The 27034-nt window shown below is 37.4% G+C and overlaps 2 protein-coding genes across 4 annotated transcripts in view; one reads left to right on the top strand and one right to left on the bottom strand.

Moving 5' to 3' along the window:
- Positions 1 to 21907, bottom strand: LOC140141887 (uncharacterized). Its single transcript, XM_072163756.1, is given in 11 exon segments — positions 1 to 478; positions 1691 to 1881; positions 4609 to 4762; positions 4765 to 4840; positions 8777 to 8825; positions 9611 to 9764; positions 10425 to 10604; positions 16894 to 17008; positions 18097 to 18226; positions 19615 to 19627; positions 21802 to 21907. Coding segments are annotated over 11 exon segments (1293 nt in total). The 5' UTR covers positions 21827 to 21907; the 3' UTR covers positions 1 to 272.
- A 1386-nt stretch (positions 21908 to 23293) lies between these two features.
- LOC140141879 (natural resistance-associated macrophage protein 2-like) overlaps positions 23294 to 27034 on the top strand; it is a 42358-nt gene continuing 38617 nt past the window's right edge. For 2 of the 3 annotated variants that reach the window (XM_072163750.1, XM_072163751.1), the window contains exons 1-2: positions 23294 to 23477; positions 26006 to 26255. In XM_072163750.1, coding sequence (XP_072019851.1) covers positions 26088 to 26255 — 168 coding nt within the window. In that variant the 5' untranslated portion in view covers positions 23294 to 23477; positions 26006 to 26087. The remainder of the gene's footprint in view (positions 23478 to 26005; positions 26256 to 27034) is intronic. The other variant, XM_072163752.1, reaches the window with a different exon arrangement.

The following is a 27034-nucleotide window of genomic DNA, read 5'->3' as shown; positions in this document are numbered from 1 at the left end:
TAAACTCTTGACCAGTTATTGTAGAGCCTTGGGTTCAATCATCTCACTAAATCTCCACTTTTTCACCTCCTCATAAAGTCATTTAAAAGTATATTTCAGTCTAGGAAGAAAGCATTGAGCTTGTATTTAATTGTTAGGCACAAATGATAATGATAGTGTCCTGTTTATCCTGTTAGTCCAAGATGACTAGTAAACTCCTCAAACAGTTCAAACTTTGCCAATTCATCCTAGTATTTAATTGTTAGGCACAAATGATAATGATAGTGTTCTGTTTATCCTGTTAGTCCAAGATGACTAGTAAACTCCTCAAACTTAGCCAATTCCTCCTGGTTGACAGTCTGGTGGCATGTTTGGAGAGATGAGACAAGGTCTTCCAGGTTGACGTCTCTCGGTTGTACTTGATCTGCTGGGAAATCCTTCATGGTTTTATTCTTGATGCAATCGGGATGGTCGGCAGAGCAAGGGATGAATTTGCCATCTGTGGACAATTATAATGAATGATATACTGTTATGTTTCATCTGAATAAACCAAGGACTTACCCAGCTGCCAGTCATTTTCCCATAATGAATCTTCTGTATTTAAGGATTTCAAACAGTATATTAATATTATTGTAAAATTTATGGTAAAATACTGTTGTTATGAATAATGCTGTAAAATGACTAGCAGCTGGGTGGCCAACACTCAAATCACTACATTTACCATAATTAGGTGACCTAACCGACCCAGTACTTGCATTTTGGAGAACTTTTTTTAAAAATTTGGCTAAAATCATGAAAAATTGTCCATTTTGGGGCCAAAATTTATTTATTTAATTTTGGCTGAACATTTGGCAGAAAGAATATTTGCAAAAAAACCTTCAGATTTTGTGGTGAATTTTTAGTAAACCAATGAAAATGCCAGGCTGACTGATCCTACTTCAGCAGGCTTTATTTTGTCGCCTGTTGGTCTTTTCAAAATTGTATTCAATTCCAGTAAAATTGATGTTAGAGGTAAGAGGCAAGAGAACACCAATTTACATCTTTAAGCTTAAGTGTTGCCAAGGTTTTTGTACTTAGCGCTTAGCGCACATTCAGGATTTATTTTGGGGGTGCTGATTTTGGACCAAAAAGGGATAAAAAAGCTTGATTTTTTCGCTCGCTAAACTCCCAAATGAGCCTTTTTGGGCCTTTAGCATTTTAGCACCCCTGGCTATGTGCCTGCGCACATTTTTAGCGCAGAGTGCCCCCTGACAAAAAATGAAAGAGCAAAGTGCTCCTCTGACCAAAAATGAAAGAGAAAATCGGGAAGGCAAAGGAAAAAAGGGGTAAATAGCCTGTTTTCCACCAAAATTCATCTCGCTCATCGGCCAAAATTGTGTAAAATTTTTTGCGCGCTACGCGCACAGATTGTCACTAGTACAACCATTTTCACCTCCATCATGGGCAAAAATTGTGTCAAAATACTAAATTTGGCACGCTACGCACACTTATTGTTCCAATAAAGCCTTTTTCGGAAACTCAAAGACTTTATACTACAGTTTCCACTGATAATATCAGGTCAAAATAATGCAACCGGGAATTTTTTTCGTCATTACCCCCAATTTTTTTATTTTGCCCCCAACCAAAAAAGCTGGCTACACCCCTGCATTTCTCCTTTACACTAATTTATTTAAATTTCCACACACAATTTTTAAATACAGATAAACAGTACCTTCTGTTTGTCTCCAATGAGTAGCCTGTTGCATGTCCCTAATAGGTTCAAACAATGCTGTCATAATCACATTGGACAAGTCACTGCCAGAGTAGCCATCTGTCCTTGCAGCAAAGGCTTCCAGATCTTCGTCAGTTAACCCAAAGTTACAAGATGAAATGTGGATCTTAAGAATAGCCATACGAGCAGCCCTGAAAGTATTCAAGATGTGTGTATGTTACATGTATGGAGAAACATATTGGGAAAACATCCCCTCTGTCACTTCTTTGTGGAACAAGATTTGATTCACTCAGACCAAAGTTTGGAATTGTGACATTGAGATAGCAAAAATATGATGTTTACTGTTACCATACCACATGACAGGTCTGGTGTGTTTGGAGATGGGAAGTGATCAAGCAAAATGAGTTGGATGTCAGGGAATATTGATTTTGAGATCTGGCCAATAAGAGTAAATGTATTTAACTTCCTTCGTATTTTATTGTTCTGAGCAACACTGAAATTGCCTTATCTGTGGAACCACAAGTCTAATGGTTTGCAGCAAAATAAAGCTCTGAAAATGGCTCATGTAATGAAATTGAAAACTAAATTTTGATTCTGATCAACATCAGACTCATTTAGCTTGCATCACATCTGCTATCTACCAAAGATAGCAATATTAAGGGTACTTGCCCATGAATTTCATTCAGGGGAGAATTTGAAAAACGGCACAGCGTATTAGTAAAAAGAATTAAAAAAAAAAAAATTTACACCAGGGTTCGAACCACTGCCGATACACTATGCTGAACAGTGAAAGACGCCACTGTGCCACGGCGGTACCTGTGGTTAATGTCTGACGATTTTCAAAGATAACATATCAACACGTTTATTAAAAGCAGATTTTGGTAGTAATACAGTCATAGTAAGACATTGGACTCTACTTGTTTGTTTGTTTTTCATTTAATATAAATTAATTTTGATGAATTGAACTGGTATGACTCTTAGGACTCGTAATAAACGACGATTAATTTTTGAATGAATATAATAAAAACGCTGGGTCATTCAAGACGCCCTTGTAATTTATGTCAAAACCAGGGAGCGACAACACACCCCACGTGTATAAGTTTACTTGCCCGATCGATACTGTCTCAATGATCCAGACAATAGCATTTGAATATACCGCCCTTATGTATGCATCTGCTTGACATGCCTGGTACCATAATAGCTTCCAATAGCCTACCCCACCGTAAATGGCTCTCTTTATTTCCTCGCTGTCCCAATATATACGTGTCACGTACGTAATTTCGAGGAATATTTTGTTCAAAAATGATAGGAAGGGACTGTTTTAAGCCAAAATATTGGCTGTCACCAGATGCACAATGGTACCGGGAAGTGTTAATTGCAGGTAAGCGTACTCATTATTAATTCAATATATCACATTTTAATGAATTCGGATGCGAAATCCGAAAAGGGATTGACAGGTCAAAATTCTCACACTAGAAATATTGTGAAATAAAATAAAATCAAATTTAGGCTCCGCAAACAACGTCCAATTATTCCCAATGGGGTTTGCTACACGTGTATATAATAAATTATGATTTGGGGCTAATTTGAGAAGAGTTATGGCCTCAATTTCAAAATATACCGAAAGTGACGCTTTTTGATCATAAACCTCGTCAATTCAAGACTCTGTAAAAACAAATCAAGAATTTTCTGGGATAATTGCAACTAAAGTATATGAAAGTTATGATCTAAGCTACCAGATGCATCATTAATTTCCGACTATGATATTTAGTTGTGGGAAAAGATTACTTTATATTTGTGCGGGATTATTTCCCGCCAAAAATTTCAACCAAAAAGAGCATGTAGCCTTAAGAGATAGCCAATGACACTGAAGCAGTGGTGTAGATTTCATTTTGACATTTGGGGATGGAGTTAGAAGAAATTTCTTGAAATATAGTGAATCAATCCCCTTTTGGCAACAGAATAAGTTAAAGGTACAAATGCATGCGGTGCGCATGAAAAATTTTTGCAATATTGAAGCTAAATTGATGAAATATGGTGCAAAAGTGGAATAAATTTGCCTGAATCGCGCAAAAAATTGCACTTTGGGGGCTAGAATGACCAAATATGAGGTTAATTTGGTCAGCAAACCCATATACAGACGTCAACATTGGTTGTATGGACCATCCCCCGGCAAAATATTGGGGAGATTCCCCCCAGGATCTACGCCTATGTACTGAGGATAGCAATATTAAGAGATAGCCAATGAACATGGTGATAGTAGGACGTGGTAATTGCAGGTTCGGAAGAAGTTTAAATTTGGTTTTACTACCACTCATCACTCATTCTTTGTAAACAAGCTGAATTACCAGGAATTTCTTTTAAACTTATTACCGGTATGAAAGCTTTCAAGCCTAAATTAAATAAAAAAACTAAATTTTATTTTCATAGTAGCTTTTAGCCAAAGACATTAACAAATACCCAGAATACAAGGACATTACATTGGCTTTTATGGGCTATTTCATAAGACATTGTAAACATTGAATCAAAACTTAAACATAAACTTGAAAACATACTTGCCTTTCAGAAAGCATTTCAACGTGTTTCAGAGAAGAACAGCAGTCCCTTGCTCAGATTGACGCGAGCGCCCTGTTAATGTGCGACATACGTGGAACTTTGTATTCACTTCAAGGGCGCCGATCTATGCCGACCAACAATTTGACACACAGTCAGTCAATCAGATTATCGGTATGTTGCTATGATTGTCAGACGATTGATTCAGCCAATCAGAACTCCACTTCCGTGTATACGCTCTGCAAGCTCTCAAAATGTAAACAAGTGCCGTTCTTCTCTGACAAAAACTTTAATGTAGTTTTCTCTGGTTTCATTCTTGATTTCATGAAATCTATTGCCATAATATAGCTTTGTTATTTTCTTACCCATCTGGTAATGGTATGTACACACGCTTCTGAAATCTTCTAAGAAATGCTGTGTCCAATTCCCACGGTCTATTGGTAGCACACATGAGAAATAGATGATTTTCAGCAGCATCCTCCATGCTGTCAGCACCCTCCATCTGTTTAAGGAGTTCATTTTAATACGGCGGGTGTGTTCTTCCTCTCGGGAGCTGCGGGTGCGGCATATGCTGTCTATTTCATCAATGAATATCACCTTGAAAAAAAAGAAAAGGAAGGAAGAAGAAAGAAGGGGAAAAAGGAAAGGAATGAGAAAAAAGAAATGAAAAGTGAGAAATTCAAGATGGAAAGAAAGTGTGTAGATGTCACTCAGTTGTCTGTCAGTAGAGTGCACACCAGTAAATGCAACTCCTGTACCCTTGGAAGAAAAATCAGTGTTTCGAAAAGTGAGAAAGTGCCATGTGATTTAATGTAATACATTAGAAAAGGCTTAAAACCAACTATTAGGCCCTGATTCATATTTATTCCTTATTTAGGCCTAAGAAATAGATTGTACAAGAAAAAATGAGCAGGATCCAACTTTTTATGACAATTTGTCTAAACTTTCAAAATGTGTTACATATTAGAAAAACCAAGCTATTTGCGAGCTGGCGTAAGCAGTGTGGGCTAGGCCTACAGGGTGATCTAGTTAGCAATTTTCTGCAAAAAGTCACTGGACCCTGTCTGTTTTCACTGAACTGCCTGTCTTTATCTGACCTTCAACTTGCAGATAGAATGAGTTTTGAAGAATTGAGTCACTCTCAGCTCAAAGAAAAAAACAAGATGTTTTCCCGGACCCTGTTTGTACAGAAAGTCAATGGAGGCTATTTACTGGTGTGCACCCAGTATGGGTATGTTATAGTCTTTCACATTGTTTACATACGACACATTGCGTCATTTTGGTCCACTGTCACATCATATGTAATAAGGATATTAGGTTAATTTTTTTTTGCAATATGAATGTTTAATTTAAATTATTCTAAAAAAGATCAGTATGTCAGTATGGGTATGTTATGGGCTTAGATTATTAATACACAGATTGGAATTGTCCATGCCTGTGCCCTCTAAGCGTACTCGAATTCAGCTGACGCCGGTACAGCGTACAGACCTACACTCAGAGAAATATTCACACGTTATGTAAAAAAACACGATGTAAATTAAATTATACACAATTTTGTCAAAAACTTTTACCATGCCAGTTTGTAAATGCTTCAAATACATATTTGAACTGTAACGAAGCTAGTTTACCTAGTTTGTGTAATCATTGCATGAAATGAAGTAAAATGTCAGCCAAAAATACTTCGCTGATTGGAGAAAATCTACCTAACGTGTTATGTAAATCGACACACGTGTAGTTTTTACCTATTTCATGTAAAAAATTATAGCGCAGACCGAAAGCAATGGCGACACGACGTGTGTGTGATCGGGTAGCGATAGCGCATACCTGCTGAAACTTCATTCAAATAGGTAGGTTTTGGAGTCATTAAACTTGAACCAAACTGGAGATTCGTTCGATAAGTTATGCATGGATTTCTTTGAGACTTTATAAATGGCTATTTATGGGTTCATTTTGCTAGATTGATCAACATTAGAATTGACACACATGCACCGCGACATTGCCGCGATCAATACGTACTGTACTGTATACTGCGACGGACCGGCACTGCGTGTATAGCAATGTGTGTACGTGTTGAGATAGATCACAAATACCACAGGAGATCTTCTCATTTGGTAATACGGACAGTGTACTATAGACGTGATATGCATTGACATGACTTCGATAAATATGCAGCATACAGCATAGTGTACCAAGCGTGGGACTCGAATTAGGCTTGAAGCCTCAATGCATTAGTGTACTGTAGCATTGTATCGTACATGCGAGAGAGAAATGCTTACACTGAACATTAACTAGATAGCGGGTTGAACTGATAGAATGAAAAGAACAACAAAATAAAATAGTTCATGCATGAAATTGTTGAATGAATCTAACAGTTGACCAAGATCTGATGACTTCAAATCTATCATGAATTATGTTTCAGCATAAAATAAAACAAAGAAAGAAAGAAAGAAAGCCCCGATCCTATTGACCTGTTTTTTTCCTTAACTGGTATGTATTTTTTACATAATTCAAGGTTGTGTGAAAAATACCTATTTGTTATAGGGTTCATATGCTACATAAATGTTATGTATTTTTTACACATTTTGTGTAAAATATTACATAACAATTATGTAGTAAAATACCTAATAGCTGAGGTAAAAAATCTACATAAAAGTTATGTAAATATTTTACCTAATATTTAAGTATTTTTGTTACTTATCTGCTATGTTTTTTTTACATAATTCATGGTTATGTATAAAATACCTATTTGTTTTGGAGTTCTATACGTACATCGAAGTTGTGTAAAATTTTACACAATTTGTGTATTTTTTTCTGTGAGTGTAGCGACATCGCTTATCTTACACGAGAAGTTTCTTTTGTGTACGCTCGCGCTGTTTGCGCTATTTTTGAGTTTGCTCACACGGTACCTGACTTAGCGTCGATCCCCTGGGCAACATGCCATGTTTCCGCGGTATGGTTATGGGTAAGTCTTTCACATTGTTTACATAGAACACATTGCGGCATTTTGGTCCACTGTCACATTCATATGTTATAAGTATATTAGGTTAATTTGTTGTTGCAATGCAAATGTTTAATTTCAAATCATTCTAAAAAAGACCAATATGTCAGTATGGGCATGTTATAGGTATGTCTTTCACATTGTTTACATAATTTAGAACATATTGCGTCATTTTGGTCCACTGTCACATTCGTATGTTATCAGCAACAAAGCAAAAGGAAGACAAGTAAAAATGGAAGAAAATAACAACAAAACAAAAGAATGAAAACAAGATGAAAATGAAAGAAGGAATAACTCAACTCACTTTCCTGTCAATATCTGTCTTGGAAATCATTCACATCCCAGCAAACACAAAAACGTTTTAAAAACGTTTTAAATAAGTTATAGTTTGGCTTTTGGTTTAGGTAAAAACATTTTAATAAAGTGACATTAAAATGTTGGGTTATATAAAGGTCATGAAAACGTTTTAAAACGTTTTGTATGAAAACACACTGCAAGAATATTTCTAAAATGTTTTCAAAATGGTATTGTAAACTAATTTTGCAAACATTTTTTGCCAAATATTTTGTCAACACTTAAATAACATTATGTTAAAATATTTGCACCCAGTAAACCCAGAAATGTTCTTAAAATGTTTTTTCAAAACGTTTTAATAACATTTAAATGTCGGGTTATATAAAGTCATGAAAACGTTTTTAAAACGTTATTGCAAATATTTTGGGCAAACATTTTTATAAAATATTTTTTCAACCCCAAAATAACATTCTGTTTAGAATGTTTTGTATCAAGTTTTCAAAATGTTTTTGGAATGTTATTAAAACGTTTTTATACCCTTTATATAACCCGACATTTAAACGTTTTCTGTAAAACATTTTGTGTTTGCTGGCAGTAGATTATCATAAAATGTTTATTAATGTTATGAAAACGTTTTATACCCTTGATATACCCTTTATATAACCCGACATTTAAACGCTTTTCTGACAACCTTTTATAACCTTTTGCGAATGATGTCGAAAGCGTTTTGTGTTTGCTGGGATTGTTTATACAAAAAACATTGCGTCATTTTGGTCCACTGTCACATTGGCAAAAAAGCAAAAGGAATTGCAAAAAGAGAAGAAAATAACATCAAAGGAAAAGAATGAAAACAAGAAGAAGTGATAGTATGTCATTATAACCGAACTCACTTTCCTGTCAGTATAGGTCTCACAAATCGTTCACATTGTTTACTGGCATAAAAAACATTGTGTCATTTTGGTCCACTGTCACATTTATATATAAATCGTAAAACCTCTTGCAATATGATTTAATTTTATGGACAAGACCATAATAAAATGATTTTATGCCAAATCAGTGAGAAAACGGTACCTTCATTGTACTTTATTTACACATTGTGTATTTTCAGTTTTGTAGCTACCCAGTGAACTTTTTGTTTGTGTGGCATGTTAGTGGATACCTTTGGTACCACATTTCAAACTTTGTGTCTCTCTCTCTTTTAATTAACAATGATTATCTCCTCAGAGTTCACAGAAACTTACCGATCGTCCTTCTTGTTGATTGGCATGGTGGAAGAGTTCCTTGATCAACCTGATTCAGAAGCAAATGGACAAAACAAAGTTTTAAAACATGCATCATGACAGTTTCAAGATAGTATGGTGTGTGCAGTAACTGTGAAAGCAATCAGCAATCCGTGGGCAAACTTGATTTTTAACCGACTGCAAGGGTATGTAATTCAACCGGCCATCTTATTTTTCCCTCTATGTGATTGCTCCATGCATGCAGCCCAAAACCAGCAATCAACGTATGCCACAATTGCATGTTCCCTGGTGTCTACAAGACACAGTATCCAGTATCTTTGTGAATTAAAAAAAATATTGAAATATTTTTCCCTTGAAACTCTGTATATTCAATCATCAGTGTGTGCCTTTGTTTTTTCACACAAAGAACATCCCCTTTTTACCCTTCTTATCCCATCCGGTTCTTGTAAAATAATTTTGCTTATACCAGGTAAATAATTTGCTTTACACTTTTACCAAGGTAAAATATTTTGCTTTACACTTTTACCAAGGTAAAATAATTTGTTTTACACACTACCAAGGTAAAATATTTTGTTTTACACTTTATCAACATGACCAGGGTAAAATATTTTGCTTTACACTTTACCAAGGTAAAATAATTTGCTTTACACTTTACCGAGGTAAAATATTTTGCTTTACATACACTTTACCAAGGTATTTTGCTTTACACAATACCAAGGTAAAATAATTTGATTTACACTTTACAAAGCATGCCAAGGGAAAATATTTTGCTTTACACTTTACTAAATTAAATATTTTGCTTTACTCTTTACCAAAGTAAAATATTTTACTTACTTCTCACTCTCTCCTACCCAACTAGAAACCAGATCTGAGCTAGACACACAGTAAAAAGCCGAGTTGATTTCTTTGGCAACAGCTTGAGCTAGACGGGTCTTTCCAGTACCTGGTGGACCATAGAGTAGAATGCGCTTCCACGGTTTCCTTCCACCTAGAAAAATTTGAGTAGAATAATCATACTGTTTGCAGTTTATACCATGCATAGTTTGGCCATGATTACAATTCACACAACATGTGGTCTATTCCCTACACATCCCCATATCATATATTGGGTCTGTGCTGTTTTACATTTTGGTCTGCCAAAATATTGCTCCAATAAATCCTTGTCCCCCTTCCAGCTCATGCCAAATCTTGGTGTACATAATTTTTATACATCTAAATAAATGATGCAATCATTGCAAGCAGAAAATATAAGTTTGCATGTTTTAACATTGGGTACTGTCTTTTTTTAGTGCAATATATATTGCATTCCTCGACCTGACAACTATTGCTTGGTTCCTCTTTCCTCCCTTTTTCTTCAACAAACATTCGTTAGAGAATAAAAGTGACTTATAGAAACAGATTATATAACAGATATTAATTTTGTTGCACATCAAATATAAAATATGAATTGGCCCTAGTACAATGGCAGCACCAGGAATATTTTCTGGGTGGAAAGGGGGAAAATGAAAAAAAAATTGGTCTGCATTTTTGGCACAAAAAGTTTTAAATGTTCAAATTTCTTATTTTGTCTTGAGGAAAGTGGGGCATACCCCCCTCCTTTTTGGCACCGTAACTGTCTAAGTGGTGTGTGATCTGTGTCAAATGTTACCTGTGAATAACTGTGGGTACTGTACTGGCATAATGATAGCCTCCTTGAGAATTTGCTTAGCTTGGTCCAACCCAGCAACATCATTGAATCCTACGTTAGAATTGCTGATGATTGTGTCTTCTATGGCTAGTCTTCTATGCTCACATTGAACATCTTGTTTGTTGCCTTCAACACCTGCTGCTGAAAAGTTTGAATGCCAATAATAATGTCAATTGACCTGTAAAATTGTGTTTGTTAGGGTTAAGGTTAGGGTTAGGATTAGCATTAGGATTAGCAGGATTAGATCTAGAACTCAGGATTACAAGCTATTGAGTTCAGTAATCATGGTAATTGTATTCATTTAAGGGTTACGGTCAGTCCCGGGGGTCAGTATACAGTCAATTCTTTACGCTGCAAACACAAAACGTTTTACAGAAAATATTTAAAGGTCAAATTATATAAAAGATATATATATATAGAGGTCGAAGTTCTGCGTGACGCTGGTTATTTATATGGTCGACAGTTGGGTATACAAAGTTTGGCACAGCGCCTGATAATAATGTAAAATACATTAAATTACACAACGTTTCGGGTATAACCCTTTTACAAGTGTGAGCAAATGAGCAAAGTAACTTCCTCCGATTTGACTCCAGTCACCCACCAGCCTGTAAAAAATCCATCCCATACAGCCAAATTCTCAGGGCCAAACGCATCTGCAGTGAGCAGAATGACTTCGACAATGCTGCTGAAGAGATGGTTGGTTTCTTTGAGAAACGTGGTTACCCACCAGATATTACTCAGTCTGCCTACCAACGGGTTAAAGGAATTAATAGGAACCATGCTTTGCAGAAATCCGGGGAGAACAAATCCAATCGCACCCCTTTAGTCCTCACATATCACCCCAGAAACATCCCCATCCGTAACATCATCTTCAAAAATTTCAAGACTCTCCAATCTGATCCCACCACGTCAGAGATCTTCAAGGATCCTCCGGTCACTGCTTTCAGAAGAGCTCGCAACATTTGAACCATCTTGTTAGAGCATCTCATCCCTCTCCCCAACACCGGACACTACCAACATCGGCACATACCGCTGCGGCAGACGTCGCTGCAACACTTGCGATTATGTCACCATGGAATCATACCATCAAATCCAGGGTCCCTCCGGACACTTCAACATAGCCAACCATTTCACTTGTACTTCTTGTAATCTAGTTTATATCATTATCTGCACCCGTTGCAACATCCTCTATGTCGGGGAAACCTGCAGAAGACTTGCCGACCGCTTCACTGAACACCTGCGGTCAATCAAATGCAATTTTGATGGTTTTCCTGTAGCGCGGCATTTTAACCCCCCTTCCACATGTACCATCAACGACGTCAAGGTAACCTCTGCCATCAATGCCAGAGGAAACAGCAAGGATCGCATCATGGCAGAACATAAACTCATTTACAAGCTCGGCACTGTTCAGCCTGGTGGCTTAAACAGCAAATTTGACACTTTTAGCTTATGACTCATTGTTTTTCATGTATCTGCGGTTCTACCCAATTTTGCTTTATTTTATCATGTTTCTGCTGTACTACTTTTTTTTGTTGTTATCATTTTCTCACTTAACACTGTTTTTGTATACAAGTTCTGTCAGGCACAAAGGATGTTTTCTTCTCCTTTTTGCTTGGTTTGTTCTTTTCTTTATCTCATTATGTAAGTGTTTGGTCATTACCAATGGGTTTTTTCTTCCCTTTGTTCATGGCCTCACACATTTTTTACTTGCTTCTGTAAGGTATCATTGCATTTGCTCACACTTGTAAAAGGGTTATACCCGAAACGTTGTGTAATTTAATGTATTTTACATTATTATCAGGCGCTGTGCCAAACTTTGTATACCCAACTGTCGTTTATATATATATATATATATATATATATATATATATAAAGGGTATAAAACATATTAATAATATTCAAAAACATTTTTTGAAACTTCCTTCAAAGCATTCTAACATAATGACTCAACTTTGACTCGCCGTATCTCGAAATGGCTGAGTGAATATGGCAGGTTGACTCAGAGCAGGTCACATATTGAACCCACATATTCCTGATAATAATGTAAAAATGGTACACCAAATGCCTTCAATTGGGACTAAGTTTTCAAAATTCTTCAAATTCTGAGGGGGGCACATCCCCAGACACCCCCTGCACCTGATTTACAACTTTTTCTGGTTTTAATCATGCTAATTTATTTATTTATTTATTTATTTATTAAGGTATAAAGCAATCCAGAAAGCAGGTCACAGACCTGATACGCCTGGGTAACAATTAAAAACATGTATAAAAACAACATACAAAGCAACAACAAAATGCATACAATAGCATAACATTCAAAGGCAAAAATCACAGATTATTAAGACGCTGAACAACTTGAGGAATGGTAGATTGCAAGTACCTGGTTAAGCTTACAGCGAGGAGGATCAATCTGCTGGGCATACCTAAGATTCCTACCGTGCCGATCACCTTTGGATTTAGGCAGCATTTGAGAATGTTTAGCAGACGCTTGCAAACCTTGGCCAAATCGCACCAACAGCTGATCTCTCCTCTCACATAAGGAAACCAAACCTAGTTTTTCCAAAGCAGCCCGATAAGATGTGTAGCTCTGGCCCAGGATGATACGACACGCCCGCTTCTGGACAAGCTCCATCTGCTCAGACTGTGCTCTGGAGATACTAGTATGCCATAAAGGGCTGGCATATTCCAAGATAGGCCGAATGTACATTTGATAAACTGAAGATAAATCATCCCACGAAGCATTGAAGCGTCTCAAAACATAAAGCATATACATTCGTCTAGAGGCGCGAGATATCATTGAATTGACTTGAGTAGTCCAACTAAGATCACTTTCTAAGGTGATACCAAGAAGTTTCATATTCTGAGTAACATCTAAAACAGATCCATTGAGAGTCAAAGGATTGAAGGAATGCTCCCTTTTCAAAAAACTGATGTGCATAATATGACATTTGGAAGGTTTTGGTAGCATGTCATTTTTGTTGCACTACTCACCTAAACCATCAAGATCTTTTTGCAGTTGTGAACAACCACCTGTCTTAGCATTTACAACTTCACCAAACGTCAGGTCATCAACATATTTCCATTTCAGGGGGGCTTCGGACGCAGCATCATTGACCATAGCGGAAAAAATAATCGGACCAAATTTAGTGCCCTGAGGCACTCCCCCCGAAATAGATTGACATGCTGATGACCTGCCTTTGATTCTAACAGATTGGGTGCGATAACACAAAAAGCTACTAATGACAGGAATAATACTTGGGCGAATATCTATATCAATTAACTTCTGAACAGCAATATTGTGATTAATCCTGTCAGAGGCTTTGGTAAAGTCAACAGCACATAAGGTTGCATAATGGCCAGCCTCATCAATACCTTTAAGGACAGTGTCTACAACATCCACTAGGTAGTGAGTAGTAGAACTGTCCTTCACATTACCGTACTGCTGTTTATCAATGTGAGGGTAAAAGTCGACCATAGTCCACTCAGCCAGAAAGCTCTCAAAGATCTTACCGTTGAGGCGGGTAAGGCTGATAGGCCTTAGTTGATCAAGGCTTTTAGCATTAGGTGTTTTAGGTATCGGAGTTATTGATGAGGTTTTCCATACTGCTGGGAACACACCTTGGTTTAAACAACAATTAAATATGTGAGTTAATGGCTCAGTTAGTTCAAATGCAAACTCCTTTGTGACTCGCGGTGGAATGTCAGCGGATGCGTGGACTTGTTAGACTTAATGTTACGTAATTTTTGTTAACTTCACCAGGTAATATCCATGGCGGAGGTAGAGTAGGGCAATAAGCGGACAGGTTCCTAAGATCAAGCGGGGTAACTGGTTACAAATATCAGCAAAATGATTGTTGATTGCTTCAGCGATAATAGGAGGATCCTTTGAGATTCCATCGATCTCTATGGTCTTTGCAGTGGATTTTCCTCCAGCTATGTTTTTAACATATTTGTGCCATTTACCCGGTTGGTTACAACGCAACCCATCAATGTTCTTATTGTAAAAGCTGGTTTTTGCGTTGACAATCTCGCGTTGCACTTTATTACGTAACTGTTTATAGGTGTCCATATTCCCACACATATAGGCTTTCTGACGCTGGTCTATTAACCGCTTTATGGATTCAGTCAGCCAGGGTTTGTCATCCTCCCTGTGTTTGACACATTTCTCAGGAAAATGAGTATGGAATTTTTCCAACAAGAGTTCTTCAAAACAGATGCTTTCTCATCAGCGCTTTCAACAGCGTAAATCGCTTCCCATTTTTCAAGAGTTATCCACTGCCCAAAGCTGCGAATTGAAGAGTCAGTTAAAGGACGCACATACAAATGATCAGCTTTAGGTTTGCGAACTTGTTTGTTTGGGTGTAAGGCAACACAACAATGATCGCTCTTACCAATGGCAGGAAGTTTAACTGGGTCTTGATAAAACGAATGGATATCAGTGACAATTTTATCAAGGGTGGCATCTTTCCTCGTTGGAAAGGTAACAAGCTGGCTCATGTTGGCATGACATTCCACAAGAGATGTATCAAATTCATTAAAATCACCCAAAATAATGATGGAAGCATTCTTTTCAGATCTCAAACTATCAATTGTGTTTACCAAATGCTCTTGAAGCTGTGTTTCGAGCTTACATTTACATGGAAAGTAAACACATCCGATGTAAATATCAAACTTGTAAGTAGGCACTGTTATCTTAAGCCAAATCACCTCGAGTTCAGAAGGAACTATAATGTCAGAGGCTAACTCACTTTTAATGTACTCTCTGACAAATACAGCAACACCGCCACCTTTGGTTTTTTTAGCATGGTAACGGTCATTTCGATAACAGCGGTATCACAAAACACAAAACGTTTTCGACTTCATTCGCAAAAGGTTATAAAATGTTGTCAGAAAACGTTTAAATGTTGGGTTATATAAAGGGTATATTAAGGGTATAAAACGTTTTCATAACATTGAAAAACATTTTTGATAATCTACTGCCCAGCAAACATAAAATGTTTTACAGAAAACATTTAAATGTCGGGTTATATAAAGGGTATAAAAACGTTTTAATAACATTCCAAAAACATTTTTTGAAAACCTGATACAAGACATTCTAAACAGAATGTTATTTTGGGGTAGAAAAAACATTTTGCGAAAAATGTTTGCCCAAAATATTTGCAATAACGTTTTAAATACATTTTTATGACCTTTATATAACCCGACATTTAAATGTTATTAAAACGTTTTGAAGAAAACATTTTAAGAACATTTCTGTGTTTGCTGGGGGCAAATATTTTAACGTAATGTTATTTAAGTGTTGACAAAATATTTGGCAAAACATGTTTGCAAAAATAGTTTACAATAACATTTTTGAAAACCTTTTAGAAATATTGTTTCAAAGTGTTTTAATACAAAACGTTTTAAAACGTTTTCATGACCTTTATATAACCCAACATTTTAATGTTATTAAAACGTTTTTACCTAAACCAAAAAGCCAAAATATAACTTATTTAAAACGTTTTAAAAACGTTTTGTGTTTGCTGGGCACCTACAAGAGATATGTCATCAGGGAGATTTTTAAATTTTTTCTTTGTTATAAAATATTGAACCCATATAGAAAAAAACTCCATACATTCCTGATAATAATGTAAAAATGATGCACCAAATGCCTTCAATTGGGATTACATTATTGGAAATTCTTCCAATTCTGAGGGGGGGGGGCACATCCCCCTGAGACACCCCATGTGGCACGATGGCTGCTCCCCGGCTATTGCTTCAATCATAAATATTCACAATTATCTTAAATCTATAAAAAGAACCCCTAACTTGGAGGGCTGGCTACAAGCCTGGTCACTCATCAGCTAATGGTAATAAGATAAATTGCTGATATTATAGCATATTGGATATCTGATATCTGATATCAGCATATTGTATAGCTGATATCAGCATATTGAATACCTGATATTATCAGCATAGGCCACATATGCCTGATATCAGCATACTGTATTATGTGATATCAGCATACAGTATGCCTGATATCAGCATATTGTATAGCTGATATCAGCATATTGAATACCTGATATTATCAGCATAGGCCACATATGCCTGATATCAGCATACTGTATTATGTGATATCAGCATACAGTATGCCTGATATCAGCATACAGTATGCCTGATATCAGCATATTGGATATCTGATATCAGCATATTAGATATCTGATATCAGCATATTGAATACCTGATATCAGCATAGGCCACATATGCCTGATATCAGCATACTGTATTATGTGATATCAGCATAGTGTATACATGCTATCAGCATACAGTATGCCTGATATCAGCATATTGGATATCTGATATCAGCATATTAGATATCTGATATCAGCATATTGGATACCTAATATCATCATATTGGATATCTGACACCTGATATCAGCATATTATATACCTGTTTTTGATGCAGATGTAGTACTTTTCACTTGACCTCTCTCTAGTTGTGCCTTCTTTGCTCTCAGGATGTCTAGATGATCATTTATGGTAACAAGCAACTGATCAAGAGCAGCCTAAAATATAACCATAATAAGATAAAAATAAAATATTGAGACAAATAAAGCTGACACACAAGTGGAATGCTATGGGTTCTATGAAGGAGATCCCAAGGCTTGATATTAAGGGTGTCATTTCCACCCCATATGTGTGTATGATTTTTCTCAAATACTAGTGGCCTAAAGGGGCATTTTGTGATCTACAGCCATACCCCACCCCCACCCCATTTTTCTCAACAAAAAAAAAGCGATTATTATACCATTGGAAACCTCTGGCTTCATAATTTTTATGTACAAACAATTTCTTGCAGATGAATTTGTTAGCAAAAATAACTTAAAATTGACTGTCTACTGACAAATGTCATAAGAGGATGCTAGGATGCCTTTAACTCAAGAACCTCAAGACCTATGAAATGGAAATATGATTGTGATTATTGGCTCAATGTATTAAGAAGTGAACTACAGGTGTTTAGTTAAATGGCTAAAACTAGAACCATCCATATCTTTTCTCCTTTCCTTTCTCTCTTTAATGTCAGTGGGGTAGATTTCTTTTTAACATTGGGGGATGGGGTTAGAAAAAGTATCTTGAAGTATAGTGAATCCAGCACCTTTTGGCGAAAGAATAAGTTTATGGTAGAAATGCACGCGAATCGCACAAAAAAAAAGTTGCCATTTTGAAGATCATCTGTTGAAATATGGTGCAAAAGTGAAATTGCACTTTTGAGGCTAAAATGGCCGAATATGAGGTAAATTTGGTCAGAAACCCACATACACTGACAGGCATCAACATTGGGGGGGGGTGATGATTGTATGGACCATCCCCCCTAGCAAAAATTTGCCCCCTGGGATCTATGCCTATATAAAGAAGAAACTCTCCGGATGGCCTGTACAGGCAGGTCCTAGGTTTATCTACTCCCCAATTGTAAGCAATCAGTATGGGATGTAAGACATATACATGATTTTTGTTATATTTGCACACTTCACTGTATAAGTCTATGGCATAAAATTGCTGCACATTTCCAAAATTGAGTTGCAAAGTGATAGAAATTTAATAGTATTTTGCTCCACGATACCAGCTATATCCTACAAAAACAAAATGTTATTACCTTTCTAGATACATTTTGTTCTTCTTTTCTGATGTCCTCTACAGATCCAATGCAGTTTTCACAGTTTGTTATCAGCAGCTGTAGATCAACATGGCTTGTCTTCTGACTTTCTTCTGCTGCTGCTGACAACCTACGAAAATAAATTGAAACAAAGTTCATCTGTAATATCAAATTGATTAATTTGAATCAAGCAATTCATCAATTGGCCAAGGTTACTGCTCTCCCATTCAAAAGCACAGGAAGACCACCCACACCATTGAGGTCACCTTTCTAGACTTACTGTCTACTGGCAGTAATGGCTACTACCAGTGCTAACATTAATGAATTGTTTAAAACAAATTAATAAATTCAGTATTATAGACTGTTCATGAATCATGATCATACCTAACCATACCAGAAAATGCAAAACAAATGTTTCCTTAGATTCTTTTTCACTCTCCCTGATGCAAAAAGTTTTAGTCTCAACTTTGTAGCTCTGTAGGTACAATAAATTCAGTTGCAACACCCAGGGGAGTGTCCTCAAACAACTTGCCCCCAACTCACAAGAACAAAATCACCAAAAATCTCATTAATTTGGGATAAAATGTCAAATTAAAGTCAATGTTTGTAATTTCCCCCCTCTCAATTTCCCAGATTTCACTTTGCCCCCCCCCCCTTCCTGGAAAAAAAAAATCAAAATTTTTTTAGCAAGGTGTCCTACAGTAGAAATTTCAATTGCATGTACATAGCCTGACATGGCGTGACAATTTTTTGCGTATACTGCACCATATACGCCAGCGTGTGTGACTGTACGAAAGTGAATCCAACCATGCCAACAACGTATCCAAGGTCGTGCGGTCACATTGAAGTTTGAAATATGTAATATATGATCACGGTTGGATCATGTACAGCTGTTGAAAGCTGTGTTCATTCAATCATTTTGTTTATATGTTTGTTTGCAGTTACAAATTTGACATTTCCTGCCAAAGTGCACTTGTTTTCAGGGGTGGGAAATTCATTTTATTGTGTCTGACTGATTTTGTATCCATGGTGTGTCTGTGATTTTCTTAATCTTTTTTGGGGGGACAATCTGTATTACTCAGTATAGACGAATCCAACGAGCCAAGTCATGGTCAGGATTTGGCCGGCCATTATTGGGACCCGCATGCACCAAACAGGTGTTGTGAGTGCCCAATTGGTTGGATTAAACCCGCTTAAAATTCAATGTTAGATTCTTTTGTGTTATAAACTGTCATCATTCTTTTGTCTACGTGTAACACCGGTGATAGAATGCAGTTTAAAATACCCTTCAAGGCCGTATCATTTCACATTTTAGGTGAGATAGCCGGGTCCCCGTCGTGGCTATGGCTGCCATTGAGGTGTAGGAATGCGTGAAATTGGATTCGTCTATATGGGGAAGCAAATTTCTCTCCAAATTCCAAAAATTCCCTCCAAATGCCAAACTTTCTCTGGAAAGAGCTTCCTACATTCTACATTCTACATTTTTTCCAGGCCTGACAGTATACTATAAATACTCACCAAGATGCAGCTTCTTCAAATAGTGTTCATTGAAGTTCATGTGTAAAAAGTAATGAAAAAAGATGATATTAATGAAGACGGAAGGAAGTATGATTCAAAATGTCCAGTCAACTGTAAAAACTTGTTTTAAAGCAGCTCAAATTCAATCCAGTTAACATGATGAGATGTACATGCCACTTATACATTTATGAGAACAATACTTTACTATAATGATAATGACACTTTGATAAAAAATCAAGCATGCTTTGTGTTTTATTTCCAGGTTTCTAGTGAAGTTGGAAATGTTATAATATGGCTTTAATCGTATTAACGATTCAAAATGTTAGTGTGTTAAAAAGAAATATTTTGATGTTACATCATACTAGGCCCAGAGCCTAGCCCCACTGGGGGGAGGGGTGTCACTCAATATGTGACATGTTAAGCACCTGTTTAGGGTGCATTTCAGAAGCCTGGGGGCACTTATCACAAATGACCATATAGGTATGTTCCTTCTCAAAAGACCCCCCCTTTTTTTTGGATTTCGCAGCTCTGAAAGACCCCTAAATTTGACCAAAATAAAGTTCCAAAAGAACCTTGATTTTAATAATTCAGCTCTAAAAGGCCGCAAAATTGCTTATTCCTCATATTTCTGGGTTTTTCAAGGAAACTTTCATCCAGAGAGCCAAGAAAGAATTTAACCTTGATTTTAACCTTGACTTTTCCCGCCCAGTGACGATATTCAAATTTTGTAATATTTGAACGCGTAGATTTTGTACGCATTGGAGTTTGAACTTTGGATTTGAAGGGTCCGTGTAAATACATGTGTTTTGTGCGTTAAAGTAAACCCTGCATGCATGCACCCCTGACAGCTCCACACGTGCACCGATACTTGCCTTGACTCTTGAGGGGTTGTCTCAATTGAATCAATAATTATGATAACCCTATGATGACACTCCTTGTTTACATTCTGGGGGTATTTCAGATTCTAAGTAAAAAAACGATAGTTTACGATACGACCTGATTCTGAATCTGCTGCGAGGAAAATTGTGGATTTACTAAATGAAATAACACCTGTATTCACACATTATTTGGTAAAGTTTTCAACAAACTCAATTTATTCTTTATTCTCATTTCAAGTCTCACTTGGCCCGATTTTCAGGACCGATATTATCTATGAAGTAGATAATGGATGGTTAAAGTTAATTTTTTATTACTTCCGTGGTCCGGGTACGCGCTGGTGAATTGCGATCGCGTAGAAGTGACAAAGGTCGCCTACTACGCGCCGCGCCGACGACCAATGGTTCAATCGGCTTGTTGTCAAGCGCGTTGATCAGCCAATCAGCGTGATTGTTTATTTCTTCTGCGTGTACGCTCGTCTACGCTTGGCGCACAGCTTGGACCACGGAAGTAATAAAAAATTAACTTTAGTGAAAAGTTACATGCACGGCGTACATGTACAGTAGAAAAGTGATAATCTTTTCCAAGGTTCCTTGACAGCTTAACCATCGCGTCTATGTGCGCGATGTCAAGCGTGTGCATTGAAGCATGTGCAAATAATACGCGCTGGATGACTAGCAGTACGCTTAATTTGTAAAAGGAAATCTGAATAACACTTTACATGCACAAGCAAAAATCTACATGCACTGCCAGTGTCAGTCAGTGTGTGTACCTGTCCTGGGACTGGGTAAATCGAACCCTGGCCTGACTATACTAAAATGCAGCAAACCTTTGACGAGCGCGACTACCGTGATGTTGCAAATTCGGCGCTAACAACGCGTACGGCGCACAGTTCATTCACAAATTTCCACTCGCCTCTGTGGCCAATCAGAGACAAGTGCGTGCAATGCAGTAAATACGCGACGTATCCTTACAATACGCGCTCGTCAAAGGTTTACTGCATTTTAGTATAGGGCTAGGCCCTATAATATTATAAATATCTTTTGCATTTAAATAGTGAAAAATGGGGTATAATTGTTGAAGAGCAAGAAACTTGCAAAATCGGGATGTTTTCCCCAGAAAAATTCGCGAAAAGAGATGCACAAATTTGTGGAAAATGTTAAGCTTAACCTAACCTGCACTGGCATGCCTGGCCTAGCTCCATCACTGTTTCACATTCATGCATTGAGCTCCTGTCCTGAGCTAAAGTAGGCCTACGCCCGCTACTTTGACTACATAAGCTTACATAACTGGACAAGGAAGATATCCTACCTTGATATTGCTGCAACAAACTCATGATATTTGAAACAATATTATTTTAATTTAGCCAAAAAGAGCGAGTTGTCTACTTGCCACACAGAGGTAAATATCTTTGAGTCTCAGCATCAGTCCGTCAATCCTAGTCTCGTTTCAATCAATATTAAGGGCACACAACACTATTTTTTGTGTGTGAAAGCTTGAAATGAAATCATGGGGGGGGGGCGTCAAATTGACCAATTCAGCATCGATTCTGCGCCCCTCCAAGCGATGAAAGTTACGGTAAAAATCAATTGAAAGAACATTTTAAGACCGATATTCAACTTCTAGTAACCAAAATTAATTAGTGGTAGGCCTTATTTGTCCAAAATTTTGGGCGCGCAATTGTTTTAAGAATTGGGGGGGGGGGTGCGCCATTATGTATAGCACTGGGCGTGGGTGAGGGGTAGCAACTCTAGTTACGCCACTCCCAGGTGTTGAAAAAGCGATATCCAACAGATCTGAATTAAAATGGGGCAATAGGCCTGGAGACTATACTAAAAAATTAATTTGAAATTTTTTTGAATGAACCAACAGCTGTAGGCCTAGGCCTACGCGATCTGACCTTGATCTGATTTCAAAATACAACGCAAACACACGACTTGCTAATAATGAAAATACTAACCAATCATACGGTATGCTGACAATCGTCATCCTGTAGGCAACTGTTTTCATTTGAATGAAATTTCTACTATAGCTGCAAATGATCATGAAACATACGGACTGAGGATGTTGCCTGGGATGTTGTGAGGAGTGTGTCTTTTACCCTCCCGGCCCTCCGACACGGTAAAATAAAGCAATCGGGATCTTGTAGGCCAACAGTCAGTGGCGTAGTGTCATACCATGGGGGCACATGCCTGCCCCAATCAATTTGAAAATTTAGATAAATCATAAAATTATGGAAATTGCCAAAAAAAATCAGGCCCTGTCACCCCCTCCCCCAATCATGGTCGCCATCCCCCTCCTCCCCCATACTAGGATGAGGCTCATGCTACACCACTGCTTTCACTCATATGTGAATGATATAGCTGAGATGATTGAGGAAATCGAACCAGACTGAGCATTGTCAGTGGCGGCACCAGGAAAATTTTTCGGGGGGGGGGCATTGGGGCAAAGTGAATTTCAGGGGAAAATCAACAAATTTTGCGCAAAAATGCCTTAAAAAGTGGAAATTTGCGTAATTTTTGGTTTTTACTGGGGGGAAACAGGGGGCAAGAGTTTTAACTGGCGGTTTCCCCACATCACCCCCCGGCGCTGCCACTGAATGTTGTTCGCATTGATGCCAGCAATTAAAAAAAAACCTATGATAGCATGGAACCAAATATGTAAAGAAATATAAATGGATCAAAAATTGCACTCCCACCAGGTCTGCTGCCCCCCTACTCCCCCACCCACACATCTCTATGCATCTCAGATACTTCACATCACACAGGCCCTGACATCACACAAAATAGTGGAGAGCGCCCTTGAAGTTTACATTACGATTTGCCCCGATTTATTTGACCTTTGACGCCACAGCTGATTGATTTCATAATTTCTGTCACCGGCACATGATCCAGATCCAGCTGGCCCACGACGTCTTTACTGATGTGATGTGAATATAAAATGTATGAAAATGTGAATAATCGTTACTGAAACTATTTTGATGTAAGGTAGGGTATAAACTCTGTTCTTTTGTTGTACAATGTCTTTTTCAATGATATGTGATACCTCACCGCATACCTGGACATTAAAAATAACAATTTACTTTTAAGCTTACCTAAAAAAAATACCATACAGCTGACTGTCATTCTGTCATTGACAGTGATATTGTTAGTACAACAAGTCATACCTAGAATATTTTCTCAATTTGAATTTTATCCTTTCTAAAAAAAGGCCGATCGACCGACCGTACTTGAAAGGTCCGTCTGCCCGTAGAACAGGGTTTCTTTTTTTCGTTGTCTAACTGAAAATATAGGCTATTAAACTTAAAGGTCATGAAGGTGGCAGAAATGCTCATCACTTTTTGCACAAAATATCTGACCGCACCACATGTATATTATTTGCTCCACCGGCACCGATAGCTTCCACACGTACTGCATGGAATTGATGAGAAGCCCTGGCAACATTTTTGATGCGGTCGTTTACTGTGTTTACTTCTGAACTTCCATTGCTTTATACTTTGATCAGCATGTAATCAGCAGGAATTGTTAGGCTTTTACCACTACGCCGAAAAGTAGATCCACGTTGAAGAGTGACAGAGTTGGTCGACCTGTCTGGACTATTTGTGCATGTTTAATAAATAAAGTATTCAATTAATAATTTGTGATTCTTCTGGCGAGATGTCAGAAGGCAATTCACAAAATAAAATATATTGATAATAATCTGTGAATAATTAAAGGCCTGCCAATTACGAGCTGATCAAACTAGATACACAGTGACTGACAGTGTCATGCTCCACCGATTTAGACTGGATTCCGATTGCAGTGGTCTCTAGCCTCAAATTTGAAGCTATCGGTTACTAGTGAGCAAATTTGTGGCTGGACTTCTCGAGCAACTAAACCAGCGATGGATAGAGGATAGAGCTGCCAGCTATCTCAAATTGTGTCGGAATCAGTGAGGTGTGACACCATGTAAATTCGGAAGTACATGTGTAAACAAAGCTGATCACAGATGAGTTAGCAAACTCATTGGTAACATTAAACTTCACACAGAATTTTTTGGATGCATTTGAACACTGATGACAATTACTGACATGAACCATACTTCCTAGTCAGAATATTCAGTCTCAGAACAAAATATTTATAACTGACATGATCATGTTCTGGGTCTGAACTGTTTCCCTACAAAATCTTGATGTCAAAGTAGACAAAAGATGCATGTGGCAACACTTCACAGCTTTTTAAATCCTTATTCATGTTGCGTGATTGTGGACCATCCTGATACTTGAGTGTTTGGATAACCGGAACCGTTTTAACAGGTCTTTTGTCTACCTCTCTGTTTGTAAAGAGACAAGGATTACAAAATTGTCATCATCGCCGAATAAGGTATTTGGCTGGTACTGTTCGATTTTGGTATACATGTACATGTATATCGAAGGGTGGGTTTTCAGTGGTGATGGTGCATTTGGGCAAAAGTGCTGCCAAGTGCGCCCAATTTGAGTGCTTTTGAGTGTTTTGGGTGAAAAATTGGTATACTGATGTGTAAAAAGTAGGTACGGTACCGTATTGTTTGTAATAAACGCTCCCCCTCTAATAAACGCCCCCCTCCAATTTTTCTGTGAAAAATTGACAAATATGCAAACATTTCCATGCCATATCGTGTAGGTAAGCTTAAAACTTGCATCAGTCATGTCAGTCACGATCACTAAATTGCATGGACAAAACCTAATATGACTCAACTCCCATCCATTTCATTGCCTAATTATTGTAGAATTTCACTATATTCCATGCACTTACAGGTGTAATTTTGTTGTATTTCCCACAAAAATATCATTTTCCGTGGGCGCCGCCATCATGTATAGTCGTAAATCCCTTCTTTTAACAGGAGCACCATCGGGAAATTGAACCCAATTTTGAAGCATTTTTCACTGACAATTCACTTCCAATAAACGCCCCCCTTTTGGAAAAATGCAACGCCCCCGGGGCGTTTATTACAAACAATACGGTACATAGAGAAAGTCAGCATCCAAAAGTCTGTGTGGCACATCCCCGTACAAATTGTTTTGAAGACCCCCCCCATCCCGGAAACCTTCAATAACGGTACCTCATTCGCTATTTATGCTGTGTAGCATGGCATTATGCTGGATGGCCTGGATAAACTCTATAGAAAAGATGGTCTTATCTCATCATTTGTAGTATTGGGCTATTGACCTATTCCATTTAAAATCCACACTACCCCTGTGGAAGATTTTGGAAATATCTGACACAGAGGGAGTATGAATTTTAAATGGAATAAACACATTAGGCAGCTCCATTTGAATTTCATACACCCTCTGAGAAAGATTCAACCTTAATCTTCCACTGAGGGAGGTGTGTATCAAGCGGAGCTGCAATGTATTCATTCCATTTAAAATTATACTCCCCTGTGGAAGATATTTCCAAAATCTTCCACAGGGTAGTGTGGATTTTAAATGAAAAAGCCCATTTTGACTGTTAGATGATCATATTTATACATTTTCTTTGTTTGATTTACATTGTAGTACCATACCAAGGACCACATTACAACGCTGAGGGTTAACAAAATACTTTTAGATAAATCCATCAAGATAATCAAGATACAATATGGATGAACGGGAACCACTAGTTGGTGGTATGTCCACCAGTTATGGTGGGCAGAGAGTAGATGTTATGGCTAATGGTCAGACCATGGTGAGGGAAAAATCTGTGAATAGTATTACATCGGAAATCACACCAGGGTCGGTGAATGTACCAGAAAGTCAGGAGGAAAGGGTAAGTGTGGCAAATAAATTGAGAGCAATGTATGGTACCGTATTCAATTGTACATAATATCTGCCCCAAGCAATTAAAAGTAACTTATTAAAAGGGAGCCCTTAATATTTTTTAATAATTACCATATTTTGAAAGTGAAACATTTTTCATGCAAAATAGTGTTGTAGTTCATAGACCAGTCAAATTAAGGAAATTACTCACCACTAAATGCAGCAGAATGCATTTCACGTGAATACATCTCCCAAAAGCTCACATAAAAACATATCAAAAGTCCCCAAAAATCCAAGTAGTGGAACAGTGCCTAATTTGCATTAATCCAAAATGGCGACTTATGCAGGGGGTGAAATTTCAAAATTGGTCAAATCTTCATGCAATAAACCATACCAATGTATTCCTCTTGTCATAAGGATTTAGAAAAAGTATAGTATGACCTATCTCTGATGTACAGTTCTTGAGTTATAGGGGAAAAGGGCAAATGTCAAAATTTGGATTCCACATGGGCCAAAAATTGAAAAAATTCTCTGATTTTGATAAAAATGGTCTTGGATTACTCTTGCAAGAACATAGTTTGCCATATCTCATATGGTTTGTTACATTGGTAACAAAGCATAAAAGATCAAAATCCATTGAGCCCTGTTGACCTTGACCATAGACTCGGACTTCACAGTCTATGCCTTGACAAAACATCAAAAACAATACAACTTTTCTCATTTTGATTCATTTTTGCCAAAGGAACAATTTGAGACCAGTTGGATTAAAATTGGAGCATTTTTCAACTG

The sequence above is a fragment of the Amphiura filiformis genome, chromosome 20 (genome assembly GCF_039555335.1).
Source record: "Amphiura filiformis chromosome 20, Afil_fr2py, whole genome shotgun sequence".
In the NCBI taxonomy this organism is placed as follows: Eukaryota; Metazoa; Echinodermata; class Ophiuroidea; order Amphilepidida; family Amphiuridae; genus Amphiura; species Amphiura filiformis.
This window is presented reverse-complemented; position numbering and strand designations above follow the sequence as displayed.